This window comes from Corythoichthys intestinalis, chromosome 5 (assembly GCF_030265065.1).
Source record: "Corythoichthys intestinalis isolate RoL2023-P3 chromosome 5, ASM3026506v1, whole genome shotgun sequence".
Taxonomy (NCBI): domain Eukaryota; kingdom Metazoa; phylum Chordata; class Actinopteri; order Syngnathiformes; family Syngnathidae; genus Corythoichthys; species Corythoichthys intestinalis.
Window position 1 is genome coordinate 11,246,352 of NC_080399.1, and position 19,243 is coordinate 11,265,594.

General features: G+C 36.7%; 1 protein-coding gene across 3 annotated transcripts; it reads left to right on the plus strand.

The window, feature by feature from the left end:
- Nucleotides 1-1,581: 1,581 nt before the first annotated feature.
- On the plus strand, nt 1,582-18,488 carry LOC130915864 (ubiquitin-conjugating enzyme E2 H-like). Of its 3 annotated transcripts, none has more exons than XM_057836028.1 (8): nt 1,582-1,762; nt 2,157-2,427; nt 3,787-3,863; nt 4,959-5,033; nt 5,121-5,160; nt 7,918-7,970; nt 8,471-8,599; nt 12,968-18,488. In XM_057836028.1, the coding sequence occupies exons 2-8, from the start codon at nt 2,375-2,377 to the stop codon at nt 13,090-13,092; spliced, it is 552 nt and encodes a 183-aa protein (XP_057692011.1). In that variant the 5' UTR covers nt 1,582-1,762; nt 2,157-2,374; the 3' UTR covers nt 13,093-18,488. The 3 variants fall into 3 exon arrangements, with proteins under 3 accessions (XP_057692011.1, XP_057692012.1, XP_057692010.1); XM_057836029.1 differs by having other exon boundaries at nt 2,264-2,427; XM_057836027.1 differs by lacking the exon at nt 1,582-1,762 and having other exon boundaries at nt 1,811-2,427.
- Nucleotides 18,489-19,243: the final 755 nt, after the last annotated feature.

Below are 19,243 nucleotides of genomic sequence, written 5' to 3' on the forward strand. Positions count from 1 at the left end.
TATCAAGAAAGAGGACGACTGGCTCTGATGAGACTACCCCAGGCTAACCAAAGGAGCGAAGCAGCCAAGCTCGAAATGGCCAGAGTGAGTACTCTTTTATAATAAAAACAAATCACGCATTGGATATAGGACTGGACACATGTATAAATTATCGCTCGTAAAATATATAGAACAAATCCTCGAATCCCATTCATATTTGTGTCTGTTGGCAGAGCGAAAACTTATGATAGCACAATAAATGATAATTATTCTATACATTACATTATTTTGCGGTCATGGTGTATCAGCTTCACAAAAAGAAATGCAAAACAAACCATTCAGCGTTTCCAACATGATGTTGCAGGTGTTTCATAGTGTGAATGCTCCTCTCAATGATCCTTTCATTAAGCAGCATTGGCTTTCGTTTGGGCTCAAATTGATAACCCAAAACACCAAAGAAAGGTTCATAACTCTCCTCGTCACAGCCACGCCTCCCCGCCATGTTGTCCGTATACTCGTCATGTTAATGCATTAGCGCTTCGTAAATTCCTCCTATTATGGCGTGTTTTTCTGCTCGTTAACATTAATAATCAAAATGGTGAAGTCGTGTGTGGCGGTCGGTTGCAAAAACAGAGAAGATAGACGGAGAGACTTGAAGTTTTACCGTATTCCAAGAGACCCGGAGAGGAGAGCGAGATTGACTGCTGCAATTCGACGAGAAAACTGGGCTCCAAACGACTACCACAGATTATGTAGTAGTCATTTTATATCTGGTGAGATGCATTTAATATATATTTAGAGGGTTTTGGGCTGACAACCACAATTAAGATCATTGCTAGGCTAATCGGCGACAACATACACTCAGACGTTGTGAATGATCTACCTGAAAATTTATAATTATAAGGGGATAATAAGACAGTTGTCATACAATTAATTTACAATTTCACTATTGAGGTCAAAAGCCAAAAAATAAATTCAACTAGGGACAATCTGGAGTAGTGCTATCGCACTTCATATTTATTACATATTATATATGTAAGAAGTGAGAGTGCTATCGCTAAACCATATAAACATTAAAAGCCCTAGCTCCATTGACAAATGACATGAAATACATTAGACTCTACAGTGGACGTTAGCAAGAACAAAAGATTTTGAATTGAAAATTTCGTAACTCACCTTCCCGAGCACAAGATAGATTCCTGCCGAATTTTCGTGGACGAGGACCTGTTTCCCCCAACCAGCAACGAAGTATTTATAAGCCTCCAAGCTCTTAAAGTTTTTCAAACTTTTGTGAGAATAGGCTGATTTTGTGTGGACAAGATAGATGTAAATATCAGGGTCAGGCAAAGACGGCGAAGATAGCGGGTGGAAAAATATCGATTTAGGCATCAAATATGGATCTGGCGAATGGATGAACTGAACCTTTTCCACATAACGCCTCTTATGCAACGCGTCAGATAACACCGGGGCTTCCATGAATTGCTCTATAAGGGTCTATTAGGGACAAACGGTGGCGTGTCCCCCCAACAGTAGCTAATGTCATGACTATTAATTAGCGGAAGTGACGTGTTGCTTGCGGTACGCCATTCAAGCCAAACGAATTTGACGTTTGTCGACGTTAACGGCAATGTATAAGTTAATAAACAAAATATTTGACAGTTTTTATATATTTCCACAGAGCTGTACATTATAACTCATATAATAATGTTAATAATGAATTAGAAGTAGCGTCAGTACACGAAGAAACCGCAAACTACATTTTTCAGGATTTGTTTATCAAATGGTAAGTAAAACTACGGCGGCCGAGGAAGTGCATTAGCATTTGACCAATGCACAGAAGATTCTTGAACTTTGCCCTTTAGCGGGCTTGAAAGAACAAACGTGTAATCAAACGCGTGATTAGATTTTAACTTCATAGTCGCCATAATTGACAAGGCAAGGCAAAGTAGTGCTGTGGCATAAAGCCAATGGAAATATACTCGAGTTCATGCGTGCGGTATTCAGACAATATTTTACGAAACTACAAACTTTTCATGGAACGTGCTAATTTCAGAGTCGTCATAAATGATGGGCATTTTTTTTAATACGCCGCGCAAATGAAGCGCTTTGAAACGTTTTTTTCGTTTCTGCTTTATATTTCCATATCTCAACTCCTCCCCTCGTCTGGTTGGAGCTAGTCCGAAGACAACTCATCGAAGCTGCTCGAAATATTACTTGGGGGGGCAAAAACAGACAAAGTGAACGATGTCACAACTGGTCTTTTGTTTATGGATTCCGTTGGAAGGCTGACGATTTCATCCCACAAGCTTTGGAGCTGTTTCCACGATTGAAAAAGAAGCCCCACCGCAGTATTTTTCCTTAGCTTACTTCTGAAAAGGAATACACACAAACAAAAATGTCGTCTCCAAGTCCTGGCAAGAGGCGAATGGACACCGACGTGGTGAAACTGTATCCTTTATTCCAAAGTTGTTTCACGATTTATAGGATTAAAAAGACTTTATTGTGTTTGTTAGACGTTGTTTTGAATGGATACTGTGCCCTTTTACAATAATGGGGTCTTGGGAAAACTCCCCCCACTTGTGTGTCAGTGACACTGATATGAATAATTATATTAGTGAAGCTAAATTTGTTTATATCATCGTCTTTATGTCTACGAGCGATATTGTTTTCAGTGGGTCAAGTAATAAGTGTTAGCATTGCCTTTTTCCCCTTACTGTACGTTAGCGGCTAACTTCGAGTTAGCTTCAGGTTGTGGTCCAAAAATAAGCTCAGAAAACAAATGAGTCGTCGTCGGACTCAGGCAAACCAAAGCCACTCGACTGCACATATTTTAGACCGCCATGTTTGACTTTCCTGCTGTTTTGGGATGATTTAATGTTGGTCAAACACTTGTTTTTGTCACGGTTTTGATGAAGGCTTGCTAGCTGAAAGAGAACAAACGGGGGATATGCTAACAACTATTTTGGCTTCGTAGGACAACAACAATCGATATGTTATGATTATTGAAATGTCATTTCAACCCCTCGCTCATATATTTTTAATACCAAACAGACGCGTGGTAAGAATAAAGGTACGAGTTAAAAAAAACAACAAAACAGCAACTTCCTTATATTTTGACTTTTTGTGATACAAATGACATCTTGGACCTAGTTTCATATAAGCACAAATTTATTTGTAAATATTTGTACCTGAAAGTGTTTTTATTGCCTTTTAATGAACGTATATTTCCATTTTTATCCGCTGTGAGGTTAAGTAACCCTGAAAGGTTTTGTCAGGCAGCGTGAGCTCAATTGTTTTGTTTTTGTCCTGCAGCGAGACTGCGTGCTCTGATTGGTTCGCCTGTTACCATCCGGAACATGGCAGAGGGCGGGGCTTCACATATACAATTCACAGCTGATTCAAGAACAACATGTAGGAACAAGCCCCACAAGACTAGTGTTGCAGTTTTTTTTAATGTCACTGCCCCTTATTTGCAGTATTTACTTATTGCTGCTAGTAATTTAATTACAATAGTACATTAAAATACTGTTGTTGGTACCCCGGGAATTCTACACAAATATATAAATAAATAAAAATTACTTGGCCCGAATAATCCTGATCAAATAAGGCCTAAACTCAAGCTCTGCCTACAGGTCATTATGATCATGTCACATTCAGTGCATAATTTCAATAACAAGTTATTTTGACGGTAGAGGAACTTATGAAATGCATTGTTGGTCTTCCCGTCACAAAAAGTTAGCTTCTTGTTAGGCTTCCTGTTTAGTGCGTTTCCTGCTCTCTGTGTATATTTCCTTAACCAGACATCAGCATTGAGAGCAAGCATGAAGTCACCATCCTGAGCGGACTCAATGAGTTTGTGGTCAAGTTCCACGGACCGTCCGAAAGTAAGAGCCAGTTAACTTCACGCATGCTCATATTTCTTTTTTTTGAAACCTACCGTATTTTTCGGACTGCAAGTCACACCTGAGTATAAGTCGCACCAGCCATGAAATGCCCAACGAAGAGAAAAAAAAACATAAGTCACACCGGAGTATAAGTCGCATTTTTGGGGGAAATTTACTTGATAAAATCCAACACATAGAACAGACATGTCATCTTGTAAGGCAATTTAATATAAAAATACAATAGAGAACAACATGCTGAATAAGTGTACAGTGCATGAAAAATGAAATGCGAATATACTGTGCTCACCAGGATGCTACGGCTCGGTCCTGGCTATTCAGCGGGCTAAACTCCGAAATGTCGATGTTGGACGTCCGTATAATTTGCTGAATCAATTTCGTCCTCGATACCAAACAGGTTCGCATCGACGTAAATAAATGACAATTAGGTGCTTTTACAGCAATGACATGTAACAAACGGTTAGCATGCGTCCGCTAGCATTAGCGCATCGTTCAAACAAACACACAACTGGCTCTAAGTGTCCGATCGTGGGTGGAAAATACACAACAACAACAGAAAAGAATATACGCACAGGAGTTGCCTCTGTAGTGATATTTTACAAGCATAAACAATGAAAGTAGGTTCGCAGCTGTGTTTCTCTCTCGCTAACTCGCCCACTCACTCAGAGCTACGTAGCTGTTGGTCTTCTGGGGTGTGAGCGCCCTTCCTCACGTAAACAAGTGCGAGTGCGCCCCCACGTGGGCGTGAAAGCACCACATACTAAAAGCATGCATTTCAATATAAAAAAGTCAATAATACAATTCAGGACGCGAATGTGGCCGTAGCTATTAAGTTATTCAGATAACTATAGCATAACTTGCTAACAAGTTTACCAAACCATCAGTGTCACTCCAAAACACCAAAATAACATGTGAAATGATATCATAATGTGTTAATAATTTCACACATAAGTCGCTCCTGAGTATAAGTCGCACCCCCAGCCAAACTATGAAAAAAAACTGCGACTTATAGTCCGAAAAATACGGTAGATCATTTTTGCCTTGGGATGATTCCATTTTGGAATCCTATCATTCCAGCTCCTTATGAAGGAGGCGTGTGGAAAGTTAGAGTGGATCTTCCAGACAAATACCCCTTCAAGTCCCCATCAATAGGTACGTTCTGTGTTAACTGTGGGATATTTGTTCATAATTCTTTCAGTCTAGTATTTAAAATCCCCTTTTGTACATTTTTTAAAACAGGTTTCATGAACAAAATTTTTCATCCCAACATCGATGAAGCGTAAGTTGGTTTTGATTGTTAATTTTTCTGATATCTGTTTTAAACACGTTATTTTGTTCTTTGTAATCAAGGCACATCACAATGTCAAGGTGGCGATCATTACTATGATGCGTTCGCAATTCAAGCGTCACACACTGCGTTAGGCCAACGCACAAGTTTTGTTTTGTTGTTTTTTAAAATAAAAATCGTGCATGTAAAATTGGTCCTCCAAGAAAACCCGTTCATGATCAAATGTAATCTTAGGAAACATTTTAAAGACAAAGAAACTTAGCAAATTAAACCAATAGCTGGCGTCATTGTTCTTTGTCTTTTAGTTAGGATATGCTTTGTTTATACAGTGGTACCTCTACTTACAAACGGCTTTACATACAAAAGGAAAAAATACAGTATGTGCTGCCATTTGCAGCTCCCAGAGTTTACTGAATGTAACATACTTATAGCTCCTCTGCTATTGGCTAGTATCTTCCTGATATTCAATTGGCCAAGAAGGACCTCTACTGGATGTGTATGTGTGTATGTATGCTTTATCAAAGATTTATGTCTGAATTTTGGGAGGATTGGAACAGATTACAGCATTTACATAGAAAACGCGTCTCTAGTCTCTAGTTATGGAAATTTCAGTTCACGAGACTTCTTCCAGAACAGTGTTGTTTTTGGCAGCCCTTTTAATTTTCATCTTTGTCTTTTGGACGATAATACTTCTTTGCCTCAGTCATATTTTATCCCAAAATGTGTTTACCTTGGCGTAGTTTTTGTTGACAAAAACTCAAGACTAATTTTGTCTAGTTTTAGTAGTAGTTTTAGTTACTAAAATGCTTTTGTTTGCAAAATTTAAAAAATCGACTCCAACAATAAATAAGTAATTGTTCCCAACTATTTCGAATGAACAGTGACAAGCGAGCACATATTGTAGTTTCTTCAAAGACAACGGTTACTTGGTGATAATACACACTCGGCAGGAAAACAATACATTATTTTCAATTAATTATACCCACCTGGATGCCACAAACTGTATGTTAAAAAAAAAAAAAAGTTCGAGAATTTGAGGACACATGCTGTTAGCATTACCCTAATGCAACGCGAATGCAATGCTAACGCTACGAGTTACATTTGAAGATCACTCAGCAAAGACCTTTTAAGGTTAAAACAATATTGCATATCCTCTCTGGCCAAGATAAGAAAACATCTTACCGTGTGTGTGTCTCAAACAAGCAATGGAGAGACTGGAGAGGACACTTGCACGTCAATCCAACAACCAAAAACTGCTACGATGCAGGTTAACTACACATAAAATGTCACACATTGTGAACATGTGATGGAAACTATGGCGCTTTTTCGTTCTTGTCTTGTCAGATTAAAACTGGCATTAGTTTCGTTATGTTTTACTCTCCCAAAACATGTTTTAGCTCGTTATCGTCTCGTAATTGTCATGAAAAACGTTGTTCGTTGACGAAATGTTTTCGTTATAGTCATCGTTGATGAAAAATTCACTGTTCCAGAACCACTTACCATAAATTTTGGACTATAAGCCGCAACTTTTTTCCTTCATTTTGAATCCTGCGGCTTATTGTCCAGTGCGGCTTATTTGTTGATTTTATTTGGGTTAATAGGTTACACTTTGCTTGACGGCGGCGTTTTAAGACCGTCATAATTATGACATGACACTATCTTGGCATTACTGAATGCTTATAACAGATGTCATTAAGCATCATCTGGCAAATTATGTCACTAACTCCATTTATGTCCAGCTTGGATCTTTTACATCCATTCAAAAGTGAGATGATTGGCCGGATAACATTAAATGACATCTGTTATAAGCATTCATTAATGTTCATGACAGTGTCATGTCATAATTATGATTGCCTAATGACAGTCTTACGGCGCCACTGTCAAATAAAGTGTTACCAAATACTATAACTAGCAATTAATGAAACAACTGGAACAATAACTGAAGAAATAAGTAGCACAGAACATGAATTTTGATTGTTATTTACATCTGCAGTGCTGCAATGCATGCTAGGAGGCATGTTGGACAACAACAGTGTTGACAGCAGGTGGTAGCAGAGGTCGAGTGTCTGCCCCAAGGGAGCAGTGATAGCCAAATTAAGCTTGTTGAAGCAATGAAGCTTTGCAGCCAATTGGTTCAAAGCATTAGGTTCATTAGGTTTTATGACAATCGCATGATTCCGCTGTCAAATAAAGTGTTACCGGTGAATATTTTTGGGTGTAACTATCCCATAATACAATGAGGACGGCTGCGGCTTATATTCCATTGCGGCTTATCTATGAACAAATGCCGTTTTCGTGCCAAATTTGGTGGGTGGCGGCTTATAGTCACATGCGTTTTATAGTGCGAAAATTACGTTAATTTTTAAGTAGAGGAGAGGTACCACTGTATTTACTTAAGCATATTTGTTCTTTAGTCGGGTCGCTTCTTGATTGGCTACGTTAAGTTTTTACTTCACAATGTACAGAGTCGTGACCTGGTAGTTGTCTGCTTTCTTCACGCATGAAGATTTTTGGTCATTATATTGGAACACATTCAATATTTAAGATCTTACAACACAACACAGACAACTGCATAATCTTAATAGGGTAAAAGAAAACTGTCGACCTGCAATGTGGGCATGACCAGAGAAGCGTGAAATCGCAGGGGAACCTATTTGAGATTTGAGCTCGAAACATTACATTTAATGCAAGAACAATTTACAGGGGTACCTTGAACAGTTATTCTGACAGTGTTGCATATCCTTTTAGGTCAGGAACAGTGTGTTTGGACGTCATTAACCAGATGTGGACGGCCCTCTACGGTATGTGACTAGCACTCGAGAATTGACAGTCAAAAAGTCCTTAAGCTAGCTAATGAACATGCAATACATCATTTTCAATGTCGAATCGGGTTGTTGAATGTTTTTTCTAAGTTTGCAAGACAGGTCAGTGCCGGTGTTACTAGTTTTTTTTTTTTTTAGGTCTTTTATTTAAATTGTAACATCAATGCAATCACGTGAAAAGCTTTTCTTCAAGCGCGAATAACCCTAACAAACAGCTTCGCTAGCACACAAGTTAACTAGTGTCAGTTGAGCTTCAGGTTTTACTGGCAGAGGCGCAGCGAGAGTGTGCCAAACCGGATTTACCTTCTGAATGGCTTTAAATTCGATAGAAATGAGAGGATTTTCTGCTCTTCCAAGATATTTAATGCATTCAGGTCATTTAGTAACAAATATTACAAAAGAAAGTGACTTGTGAAAAATGCTCATCCTTCTGTCTGCGATTAAAATCTACTTTTCTGTCACCCGAATCTCATCTCCAGACCTTACCAACATCTTTGAGACCTTTCTACCCCAGCTGCTCTCCTACCCCAACCCCATCGACCCTTTGAACGGGGATGCTGCAGCAATGTTCCTTCACCGCCCAGAGGATTACAAACACAAGATTAAAGGTCCCTCCCTTATGACACTATATGATGCTAAATACGCTTCAGCGTTCATACGTGTAATTTCTTAACTAATTTAAACCATGCCATGTGAAGAATGATTTCCTGCATCACAAAAATTATTTTCCTAGAGTTCCACATTTTCCTCATTTGAAATACACAAGGCAGCGAATAACACATAAAATTGGAAAAAGTTCCCATTTCATTACACTAATATTTTTCTTTACCACACACAATTCAACATTAGGAAAAAAAATTAATCACTTCACTTTTTTCCTTGACAACGGTCCTAAACGAATGCATATGTTCTACATTTGTTGCCCAATTAAACTAGGGGTGGGTACCTCACGATACGACACATCTCAGATGTGGCTTGGAAAAAAAGAGCAAATTCACTGCTTTCGCTCAAAAAAAATTTAATATCTAAAAAAAAAAAAAATCTTAATCACCTAAAGTGTCATTATGCTTGATAACACACATCTTTAGGTGTTTTTCCCACGTGTTTCAATTGAATATCCATTTGGTTCAAGCTATTTTTAAGTTCTAGTTAAGTTTTAAGTTAGTCTAAATTGTAAGTCCTGATCGGATTTTGAGTTTTTGCAGTGTTCAAAATCAATACCTGCTGTATTGGAGCACATGAGGCACTGGTGTTCGGCCATTCCTTACTACGCGGCGAAACGTGCTACACAACTTTCAGCGCGCTTGCGCAAGCATCCGCACGCATGCGCACATCGGTTAGAAGTGGCGAGTACTCACTATTTTTGTTTTTATTTAGTTTTTTTAGAACCTTTTCATTGCCTCAAAAATACTTTTTGCATGTATTACTCTCTCATACTTTTAACCATTGTGTTTATTTTAGGGCTGTCAAACGATTAAAATTTTTAATCGAGTTAATTACAGCTTAAAAATTAATTAATCGTAATTAATCGCAATTCAAACCATCTATAAAATATGCCATATTTTTCTGTAAATTATATATATATTCTGTAAAATAAATTGTTGGAATGGAAAGATAAGACACAAGATGGATATATATATTCAACATATGGTACATAAGGACTGTAGTGGGCATTTCACTCTACTGTCATTTAAATCTGTCTATGCTGTCCTCACTCCGAAGCGTCTACTTTTTCCAAAGCTAGTGAACGACGCCTTAATAATCAGACTTCTTCCTTTTTCATCTGATTTATTAATAAAATGGCCTCAAACCATTGTCCTCTTTAGACCGTCGTAAAACTACAAAATAAAAGTACACAAGCATTGCATTAGCAACAACGTTAGTTTAGCACGCTATACAGGTTCACTAAACATAAACAAAACGCGTCTCATACAAAAAATATAACATTTCGCTTACTAACATAATATGTACATTCTTTACAACAACCATACTTACGGACAAATCTTGTCCAAGGATCATATAAGCACAACATTATCAGCCCGAGACGTCGTGCAGCCATAATGAAGAAAGAAAAGAAGAAAATAATAAACCATGTCGCAAAGCGACCACAAGAGTTCGCTGTTGGACAGCGCAAAAAGCCTTGCTGTAAAACTTACCAAAAGGCAGAATACTTTCTGAGCGGGACATGTGCGTTAATTGCGTCAAATATTTTAACGTGATTAATTAAAAAAATTAATTACTGCGCGTTAACGCGATAATTTTGACAGCCCTAGTTTATTTGTGTTAGCTTTGAAGCAGTTGACCACATTAGTCACGTAGCGTATTTAAACCGTGCTTATTTGATATAACTAGAGCTGTCCCGACTAGTCGACATAGTCGACGTCATCGATGACGTAAATCCGTCGACGAGCACAACATCCCGTCGACGGTTAATGAAGGGTTAAAAAAAATATATGCGTGGAAAGTTAGAATATCGGATGCTCTGTTTGCAAGAGGGGAAAGCGGCACAAAGCCAAAAAAAAGCGCACCAGAGTGTCCAAAACATTGACTTATTTCAAAGAAACAAAGGAGAGTACACTCTTCTGTCCTGTCTGTTCAGTGCCAAGCTTGGCTGCGTGTCGGCCGTGAATAAACAACTCAAGCGCCTTCACGCAGTTTGTAATTTTTTTTTTTCCTTCATTTTTTGTACACCAGAGGGTGCTGTCGCCTTACTAAATAATAATGTTTCATTGACAATGGGCCTATAAGTGCTATTAGTGTTGTTCTTAATGCTAATTGAAAGGTTTATTTCATGTTATGGTTTATTTTAATGTATAGAAAATTATATAAGGTTAAAAGGTCATAAATATATACAGTATATACAGTCATTGCACTCAAGGGAGAGATTGTCAATGATAAGGTAATAAGGTAAAGGCAATTCATATAGGCAATTCATTGATATATAAATAAGGTTTAAAAGGAAAAAGGTGAAAAGTTTTTGTTAATTTCTAATTGTGTTGCTTTATTTGTGTGCACCGTAGCTCTTACGGTGTGTTTCCATCAAGGATGGAATAAAAGTTGTAAACCATCAGTTTAAGAGACCATCTTTTCAATCGGGATGCTACACTAGTTAATTCTATCAGCATTTGAACTCATTGTTTATTTGTGATTTATTATTGTTATTTACGTGTTTATTTGTACTTTAATAAATAATTTGAGTGTTCCAATATGTTTTTTGTGAATTGATAAGCGTCAACAAAAATTTCATTGCTAAATTAGTAAAAAAAAAAATAAAAAATTTAATTATTAGATTAGTCGACCAATCGTAAAAATAGTCGGCTGACTAATCGGGAGAAAATTAGTCGTTTGGGACAGCCCTAGATATAACTACATTTAAGTATTTTCATAAGGCATTTTTTTTAGTACGTTCTGCCTGTATGCATCTAAACAAAACAAGTTTAGAGTGCACGGTAGTACTTAATGTGTCACATTCGACTAATGTAGGATGTTTTGCCGATGTAGACAATTTTGGCAGAACACCGGTGCTACTTGGTGTTTTATCCATCAATGACTACTGAGCTAAAATTGACAGTTTTATTATGTTTTTATTTTGCACCCTCATAACTCTACAGCGCTGTGATTTTACAGATTAAATAAAGCCTGTCTGAAAGACACGTTAGCCACGCATCGACAGTTGCCATAATTAATAGAAGCCTAGCCCTCCGCAGCGCTAAAGTTACGTTAGCAAGGTACAGTCACGTTAATTTTATTTATCAGCGCTACATCAACTTAATTTTACCTTGTCCTGGGTATCGCAACTTCGCTCTCGGAGTAAACTGGGTGCCTTTGGCAAGGGCGTAGATTTGCATGGGGACGGTAGGGACTTGACACTAGCAACTTTTCAGGATGCTCAAATTGTCCCCACCAACATTTAAGCAATTATATCATGAGTTCAGTTATATAGGTAATTGAGATTGTCATTCCATATGCTGTATGGATAGGATTGACCCTTCTGTTATTAAGTGAATTACCGTATTGGCCCGAATATAAGACTGTGTTTTTTGCATTGAAATAAGATTGAAAAAGTGGCAGTCGTCTTATATTTGGGGTCTAGACATTATACCCATTCACGATGCCAGATGACGCCAGATATCATTGAAGCGAATGCTGAATTTGAGGTGTAATGTTCTGTCATGATACATCTCAGCTACTCTCAAGTTTAACAAGTTTGCATTATTTTATTGCAATGTTTTTCCTTATTCAGATTTTTTTCAAGACTACAGTTACAGTTAGACCTCACTTTGATGGTTAATGCAGTTATTGCAATTTAGTTGTTTTATCACAATAGATTGGTTTATTTACATTTCAAAAACCAGAAGCCATTCATTTACTAATGTGATCGCACTTTGGTTTACATATTTAAATGTTCAGATATTAAGATTCGAATGAGGCAAAATAACATGCTTTTTCTCTCAAATATATTGTTATAATCATTTGTTTCAGATGTAGTGTAATTATTCTCTGTATAAACATTAATTTGGTGTTCAAAAAGTCTTTTTTCAAACTTGAGTCTTGAAAGAGAGGGGGTCGTCTTATAATCAGGGCCGTCTTATATTTGGGCCAATACGGTACTTTCATTATGTTCAGGCTGACATTTACCCCTTTTCACCTTTTCAAATTTTTTCCCTCAAACACACGTTTGATTGACTGATGACATGACCCCCACACGCACTCACAGCCCAGACAGAAATACAACATGTCGACAACATGCTGCCTCCTCCACCCCCTTCAAAGACAAGGGATATTAAAATTTTATTTCTGCCGGCAGCAGCAGCAACCACTAATTAATGTAAAAAAACATCAATGTAGCGGAGGTGGAGAACACACCACTAATTTTGCTACTGAAAGTCTGACCTGACGAAGAGTTAACAAGTATACTGCATATAATTTTCTACAATGAATTTCCTTCCTGACACCCATTTTTGTCTCTTTGTCAGAATACATCCAAAAGTATGCCACGGAGGAGGCGCTAAAAGAGCAGGAGGTGGGCGGCGGCAACTCTTCCGATGAGAGCTCCATGTCGGACTTTTCTGAGGATGAGGCTCAGGACATGGAGTTGTAGTTCTTATTTAATCCAGACGTATTTTTTACAGCGAGATTTTTATGACTACCTGTGGCACACCCTGTTCCGGGTTTTAGCGTTGGGAGTCCAATCTGAGGAAGTTGGAACAAACATGTGGATACATGTATTTTTTTTCTAACGTTCTATTTGGAACTTCAGGACCTTCAGGCACAGTTAAATCCAACGGAGAAGCCGCAGTATGAGTGTGAATGTAATCCTGACGATCGGTGGGAATCCGAGGAGATGATTCCCGCTCTCCCGACGTCTCGCTCCTCTCCGTTTTAGGGAAGTCGTCGTCATTCTCTTGAGTGTATTTTGTGTATCGGTGTGGCATGATACAATAAGTTGTGTAAGGTTTGTTTGGGAGATGAGCGGACAACAGTCTGGCCAGGCAATTTGCTCTTATGAGAATTTAAATGAATGTTGTGTAAAGAAATTGGCTTTTTTTTTCTCTCTATTTTTCAGTTCTTGACTAATGTTTGTAAATCAAAAAGATTGCATACTGAATATAATTTTTCTACACAAAAAATGTTTTGAAGTTTGCGGACTAGTAAATTATATAAAGCTATCCAGTACTGTAGAAAATATGACATAAGGCCAAGTGGAACTTCTCATTCGTAAATGTCACGAGTCCTGGCACTGAAACCCTCATCTTGGACCAGGAGACCACTTTCAAGGTTTTTTGCAAATTTTAGCCACAGAAATGCAATCTACTAGCTTTAAAAATAAGGAAAGCTCCAGAACCTTGGTCATTTCTAAGATACTTCACCCACAAAACAAAGTTTTTTGTCACAAAAGCAATAGACGAGGTTAATTACACAAGTTAACATCGGACTTACTGGTTAACAACATACCTATTTCAGTCTTTAGAAAAGGAATTGGTTGTTATCAAGCTGGCTGGTTGGTTAGAAAATAGTTACCAATTATCAAATGAGCTAATTGGTTAACAAGGCTATTTCATTCTTCAGAAAACAAACTGGTAATTATCATTTTAGCTGGTTAGAAAATCGATAGTTAGCAATTGTCAAATGAGCTATCTGCTTAGCAGGCTAGGTAGTTTATAAGATTGATAGTTAAATACCAAAGCTGACATATTTCCATTAAAAGTTGCAGTAATTTTGTCAACAAAAACATGAAAAAATACCAAGTAGTATAATGTATTTCAGGAGTAGTATAAATATATTAAATCTAGCATGACTCCTGTTAATGTAGGACATTTCTAGGCTAATGCTACCTTTTTATAAAATATTGTCAATAATTTGCACAATTATTAGTACAATTCTTGTGAGAGCAAGTTGCCCATGGCCTTCTGTGGATTCTTGTTTCATTGTTGCCTATTGCTCGTACCTACTATACTAGTTGTTTGACTTGCGTAGGGATAGCTTTTTCTTTTCTCACAGGTGGTGAATTCTAAGGTCGGTTTTACCTAACACACTTGTACATGTTTGAGCTCCAATGAAGATCGAATAAGACATGACTGTTTAAATTACATATGCAAATTGTTAAATGTTACATAGTCGAACTGAAGTGCTCTTTTTTTCCCCTCTTATGCCGTTTAACATTCCAATAATCCTTTTGGTTTCTTGTTTTTCTTAGTTTATTGCAGCAGGACCAAAAGAAATAAAATTGAAAGAACCACACTCTGGAAAAAGTAATTTATGCTCATGTTGAGCTAAATGCTTTCACTTTTGGGTTTCGAGTGGTGATTTTGTTTTTGATTACTGTGAGGTGAACCGTAAGCAATCGAAATGTATGCTAGTCTTTGGAGACTAAAGTATTCTAATCCTCACTTCAATGCATTAATAGCCAAAATACACCTCAGAACCGCACCAAAGTCTTGATACACAACAATTTAAAACTCCTCTGAATTTAAGACGACATAGTGATTCTCTTGTCTTCCTCTGCTTGTGTGTGCACTCCTTGACAATGAGACGCTCTAAAACAGCCAAGTGAGCCGATGTCTGAGTGTGGCCATAACAGGTTTAACAAATATGACCGTTTTCCATGCAGATCAGGACGGAATATCACTTAACTATTCCTTAAAACAAAAGATAATCTCTGCGACATTTGATAATCTAGCAATTGCTGACTTTGTCAAGAAGGGGGAATGGGGGACTCAAATTTGGCCGGATTATCCGGGCATGCAAAACCCATCAAAACCACTTGTCTCATTAGTTTTTTTTTTTTTTTTTTTCCAACACAAATATATATTTTATACCTATGGTTTGTATTATATTTGTCTTTTCAGATAATTTGTTAAGATACAAATCTAGATATTCAATTTTCTTTAAAAAAAAAAAAAAAAAGCGTTCATAAATGTGCTTCCCTGTAACTTAAAGAAAATAAAACTTTCAAAATGATTTTTTTTTTTTTAATTTGTGAACGTGCTTTTTTTGACTACACAGTGTAGTTTGATAGTATGAACATAAGTTCAGGTACCACCAAGGTGAAAATTCTGTTTTTTATTGGAGTCTTTGAAAGTTTCTCTGCTAGCTAGGTGGTCACCTTGTTTCTTGGCTAACTTGGTAGTTAAATGTCTTGTATTTTTTCACACACTGTGGGAGATTTATTAAATTGATAATTCGTGAACGGTATAAAATAATATGCTGATTGAAGCAATGGTTAGTTCCGGCTTGTGAACAAATTCAAGTTAAATCAGTTTAGAACGAAAAAGCGGGCGTCCAGTATCGGTAGACTGCGGTCTCTTGTTTGTACACTAGAGGGCGACAGTTTTTTTTATTTATTTTTTGTTAACAGAACACTTAACTCGGTATTACAGTCAAAATAATAAACATAAATTGATGTTAAATAATGACCAAAATGCCAAAATAATACTTCTTTGATTCTGTGGTTCAATTGTGACAATTTTGTTTCTTTTTTGTATTTTTGATACAACTCTAGCTTGATTCGTACACCAACTTAATAAACTCCTTTTGCCATGTTGTCAACCATATCCGCATGCATTTTTCTGTTCAAATTGACGTACTGGAGGTTAGTTAATGACCCAAAGTATGTTATGACATTTTAAAATTAAGCTTCTTGTTAAATTGGTGGAGAGAATGGTTTTCCACTTGTATAAACAGTGACGTCAAAGTGGCAATGATGATCTAATGAAATATTCAGTTGTCTTTCTTTAGTGTCAGGTTTCGGGTTACCTTCAGTGTTGTAGGAGACTGATGCAATTTTTGCTCCTCTTAGTTTTTCTATAATAACAATATGTATTGCACACTCAGTGTGTAGACAGTGTGCATTATTTTGGCAAATACAAACAATCTTTTAAAAGGGCTACAATTTGTGTTCCGATACAAGAATCGGAACTGGTCCTGATACTGATAAAGGCATCGTAATTGGAAAGTAATAAGACAAAGCACTAATGATGCGCAATATGTACTAGAGATCTTGGTTTAAAAAAAAAAAAATTAATGCTGTGAAACTAGGAAGGATAGTTGATGAGCTTAACCTTGCAGATAAATCCTAGCTTTATCTCTTTTTGTTGCTATAATTAGATTATATTTTAAAATTTTATTTTTACTATGACTTTTTTTTTTTTACTAACATTTCTTGTTCTATGATTGTAATTTCTGGTATTTTTCATGTACGTTCTGGATTTTCTGTACAACAATGTACCATGCTATGAGAAGTATGCATAGACTTCATAATGGTATTGATAGGTCACTTCAGGCACATACTGCGCCTCCCCTTCAAGCAGGGGGTCGCCCACATCAAGAGGAGCTATTCACAAACACGCACGCAGTATATGTAACGCTGGATTAAGTTGAAAAAGTAAGAAAGCTGTACTGCGTACCAACGGGAAGGATTGTCTCAGGAGTGATTTGTTTGAGGATTCAAGTTAATTATTAATTTTTGAAACGAGAAAATAACTGCTACGGCTTAGCATCGCCCTTAGATATTTTCGTAAAATAAATGCTACCTCCACGTGTTTTTTTTTTTTTTTTGCTTTTAAGCAATAATCGAGACTTTTACGTCCATATCTATAAAGAATTCAGGGATTTAAGCATTTATTCACAAGAATTTAAAGGTAAAAAGCTCTTTGTTGTGGTAAGGCGGCGCTACGGAAGACGAGCAGCACATTTGATATTAAAATAAATTCTACCTGCCCGTTGTTTTTGCTTTTAACCAATGATCGACACTGTTTTACCTTCGATTTTTTACGTTAATAAAGACATTTTACGTTTATAAAAACATTTTGCATTTATAAAGATTTCAGGGATTTAAGCATTTATTCACGAGAATTTTCAACGTAAAAAGCTCTTTGTGTTTCTCATCGGTCAGCTTTGACGGAGGTAGGACGCCTATTAATCTGCCCCGTGTCCTGTCAATACGATTATGAAGTCTATGGTGTATGTTTGATAATATTTCAAAATTCATAATAATTAAAAAAAAAAAAAAATTTGCGTTGCTCGCCCTTTTAAAAGATGGCCATCAGATACAAACGCCGCTGAAAAAGTCGATTTTTTAAAAATTTTGGTAAGTTCCATATTTTCGATGCGTGGGTTTATACTTTAAATTGTGAATGATTGATAAATGTGCATGTTACACAGCAACACCTGCCAGGATTTGAATGTTTATGAGCACTTGATCTTGAAATGAGTGTCCATGAAGGTATTAGCTTTGTTAAAAGTAGGGGAAATGGGAAAAAATTAGGCTCGCGAACGTGTGTCCTCTCCTCTGCTAGCATAGGTCATTAGCACATGACTAATCGAGGCTCTAATGTTGTATAATGCTAAATTGTGGAGTTTGATACTAATTTAAACAAAAACAAAACAGTTTCGTCCTTCAGAGCATTTTAAATCTCACAATTTATCCAATTGTTTCCCAGACTAGGTAGGCACAAAGGTTGATAAGTAGTGTCTAAAAAGGTTGACAAGTAGTGTTTAACCAAGCCATGATGGCTTTTACTGTACACTCAAGTGAGTATTGTAATTTAGTCCTAAAAGAGGTTAAAAAATAAATTCTGAAAACGTATGGTACTGTATCAGCATAGACCGATACCACGCAGCTGGTCAGCGGAATGGATATCGGGAATAAAAAAATGGTAGCCTATCGGTGCAACATTAGCTACAATATTGCCACTCCCAGTTATATTTACTGTTGATCAAAAACAAAGAAATTTACAGCTTGTACAGGTCGTTCAAAACAACAAAGCTTTATCTATAAACAAAACAGGGTAATTAGTGCTGCAACGTTTAATCGATTAACTCGAGTAATCTGATTTAAAAAAAGATTTGAATTAAATGTTGCTTCGAGTATTTGTTTAATTAAAGTGGCGTTGTAATGGTTTGTTTTGTAAGTGTTTGCATTTAGTTTTATTGATTTGGGTGATTACACTGCCCTCTAGTGGCAACAATATGACATAATTCATATGGCTGAATCCTGCTGCTCACTGTTAAGACCAACATAGGCTAAGTTTTTGTTTGAGCTAATGGTTTTTTTTTTTTTTTTTTGCATTCATAATTTAGTTTCTAGATATATTTACCCGATTTTTGTGGGAATATGTGATTGAACCATTCGTTAGGCGCATTGCAAAAAAAAAATTTTAAAAACATGTTTATTTATAAACAAAACGGGGATCAAATCAGTGCTTCAACGATTAATCGATTAACTTGAGTAATTCGATTTGAAAAAAATATTAAAATGAAATTTTGCTGCTTCGAGTATTCGTTTAATTAAAGTGGCGTTGTAATAGATTGTTTAGAAAGTGTTTGCATTGTGTTATTGATTTGGGTGGATACACTGCCCACTAGTGGCAACAATATGACATAATTCACATGGCAAAATCCTGCTGCTCACTGTTAAGACCAACATAGGCTAAGTTTTTGTTTGAGCTAATGTTTTTTTTTTTTTTAATGCTTTGGTAATTTAGTTTGTAGGTATATTTAGCCGATTTTTGTGGGAATATGTGTTCGAACCATTTGTTAAATGCATTGCAAAAAAAAGTTTTTTTAAAGAAAAAGAATCAAATTAGTGCTGCAACGATTAATCAATTAACTCGAGCAATTCGATTAGGAAAAAAAGGTTCAAATTAAATGTTGCTGCTTCGAGTATTCGTTTAATTAAAATGGCGTAATGGTTTGTTTTGAAAGTGTTTGCATTTATTTTTATTGATCTGAGTGGATACACTGCCCTCTAG

Coding starts and splice junctions, on each gene's coding strand:
- LOC130915864 (XM_057836028.1), top strand. CDS start 2,375: ATGTCGTCTCCAAGTCCTGGCAAGAGGCGAATGGACACCGACGTGGTG. Junction 5,034..5,120: donor CTTCAAGTCCCCATCAATAG/GTACGTTCTGTG, acceptor TTTTTAAAACAG/GTTTCATGAACAAAATTTTT. Junction 8,600..12,967: donor TTACAAACACAAGATTAAAG/GTCCCTCCCTTA, acceptor TCTCTTTGTCAG/AATACATCCAAAAGTATGCC.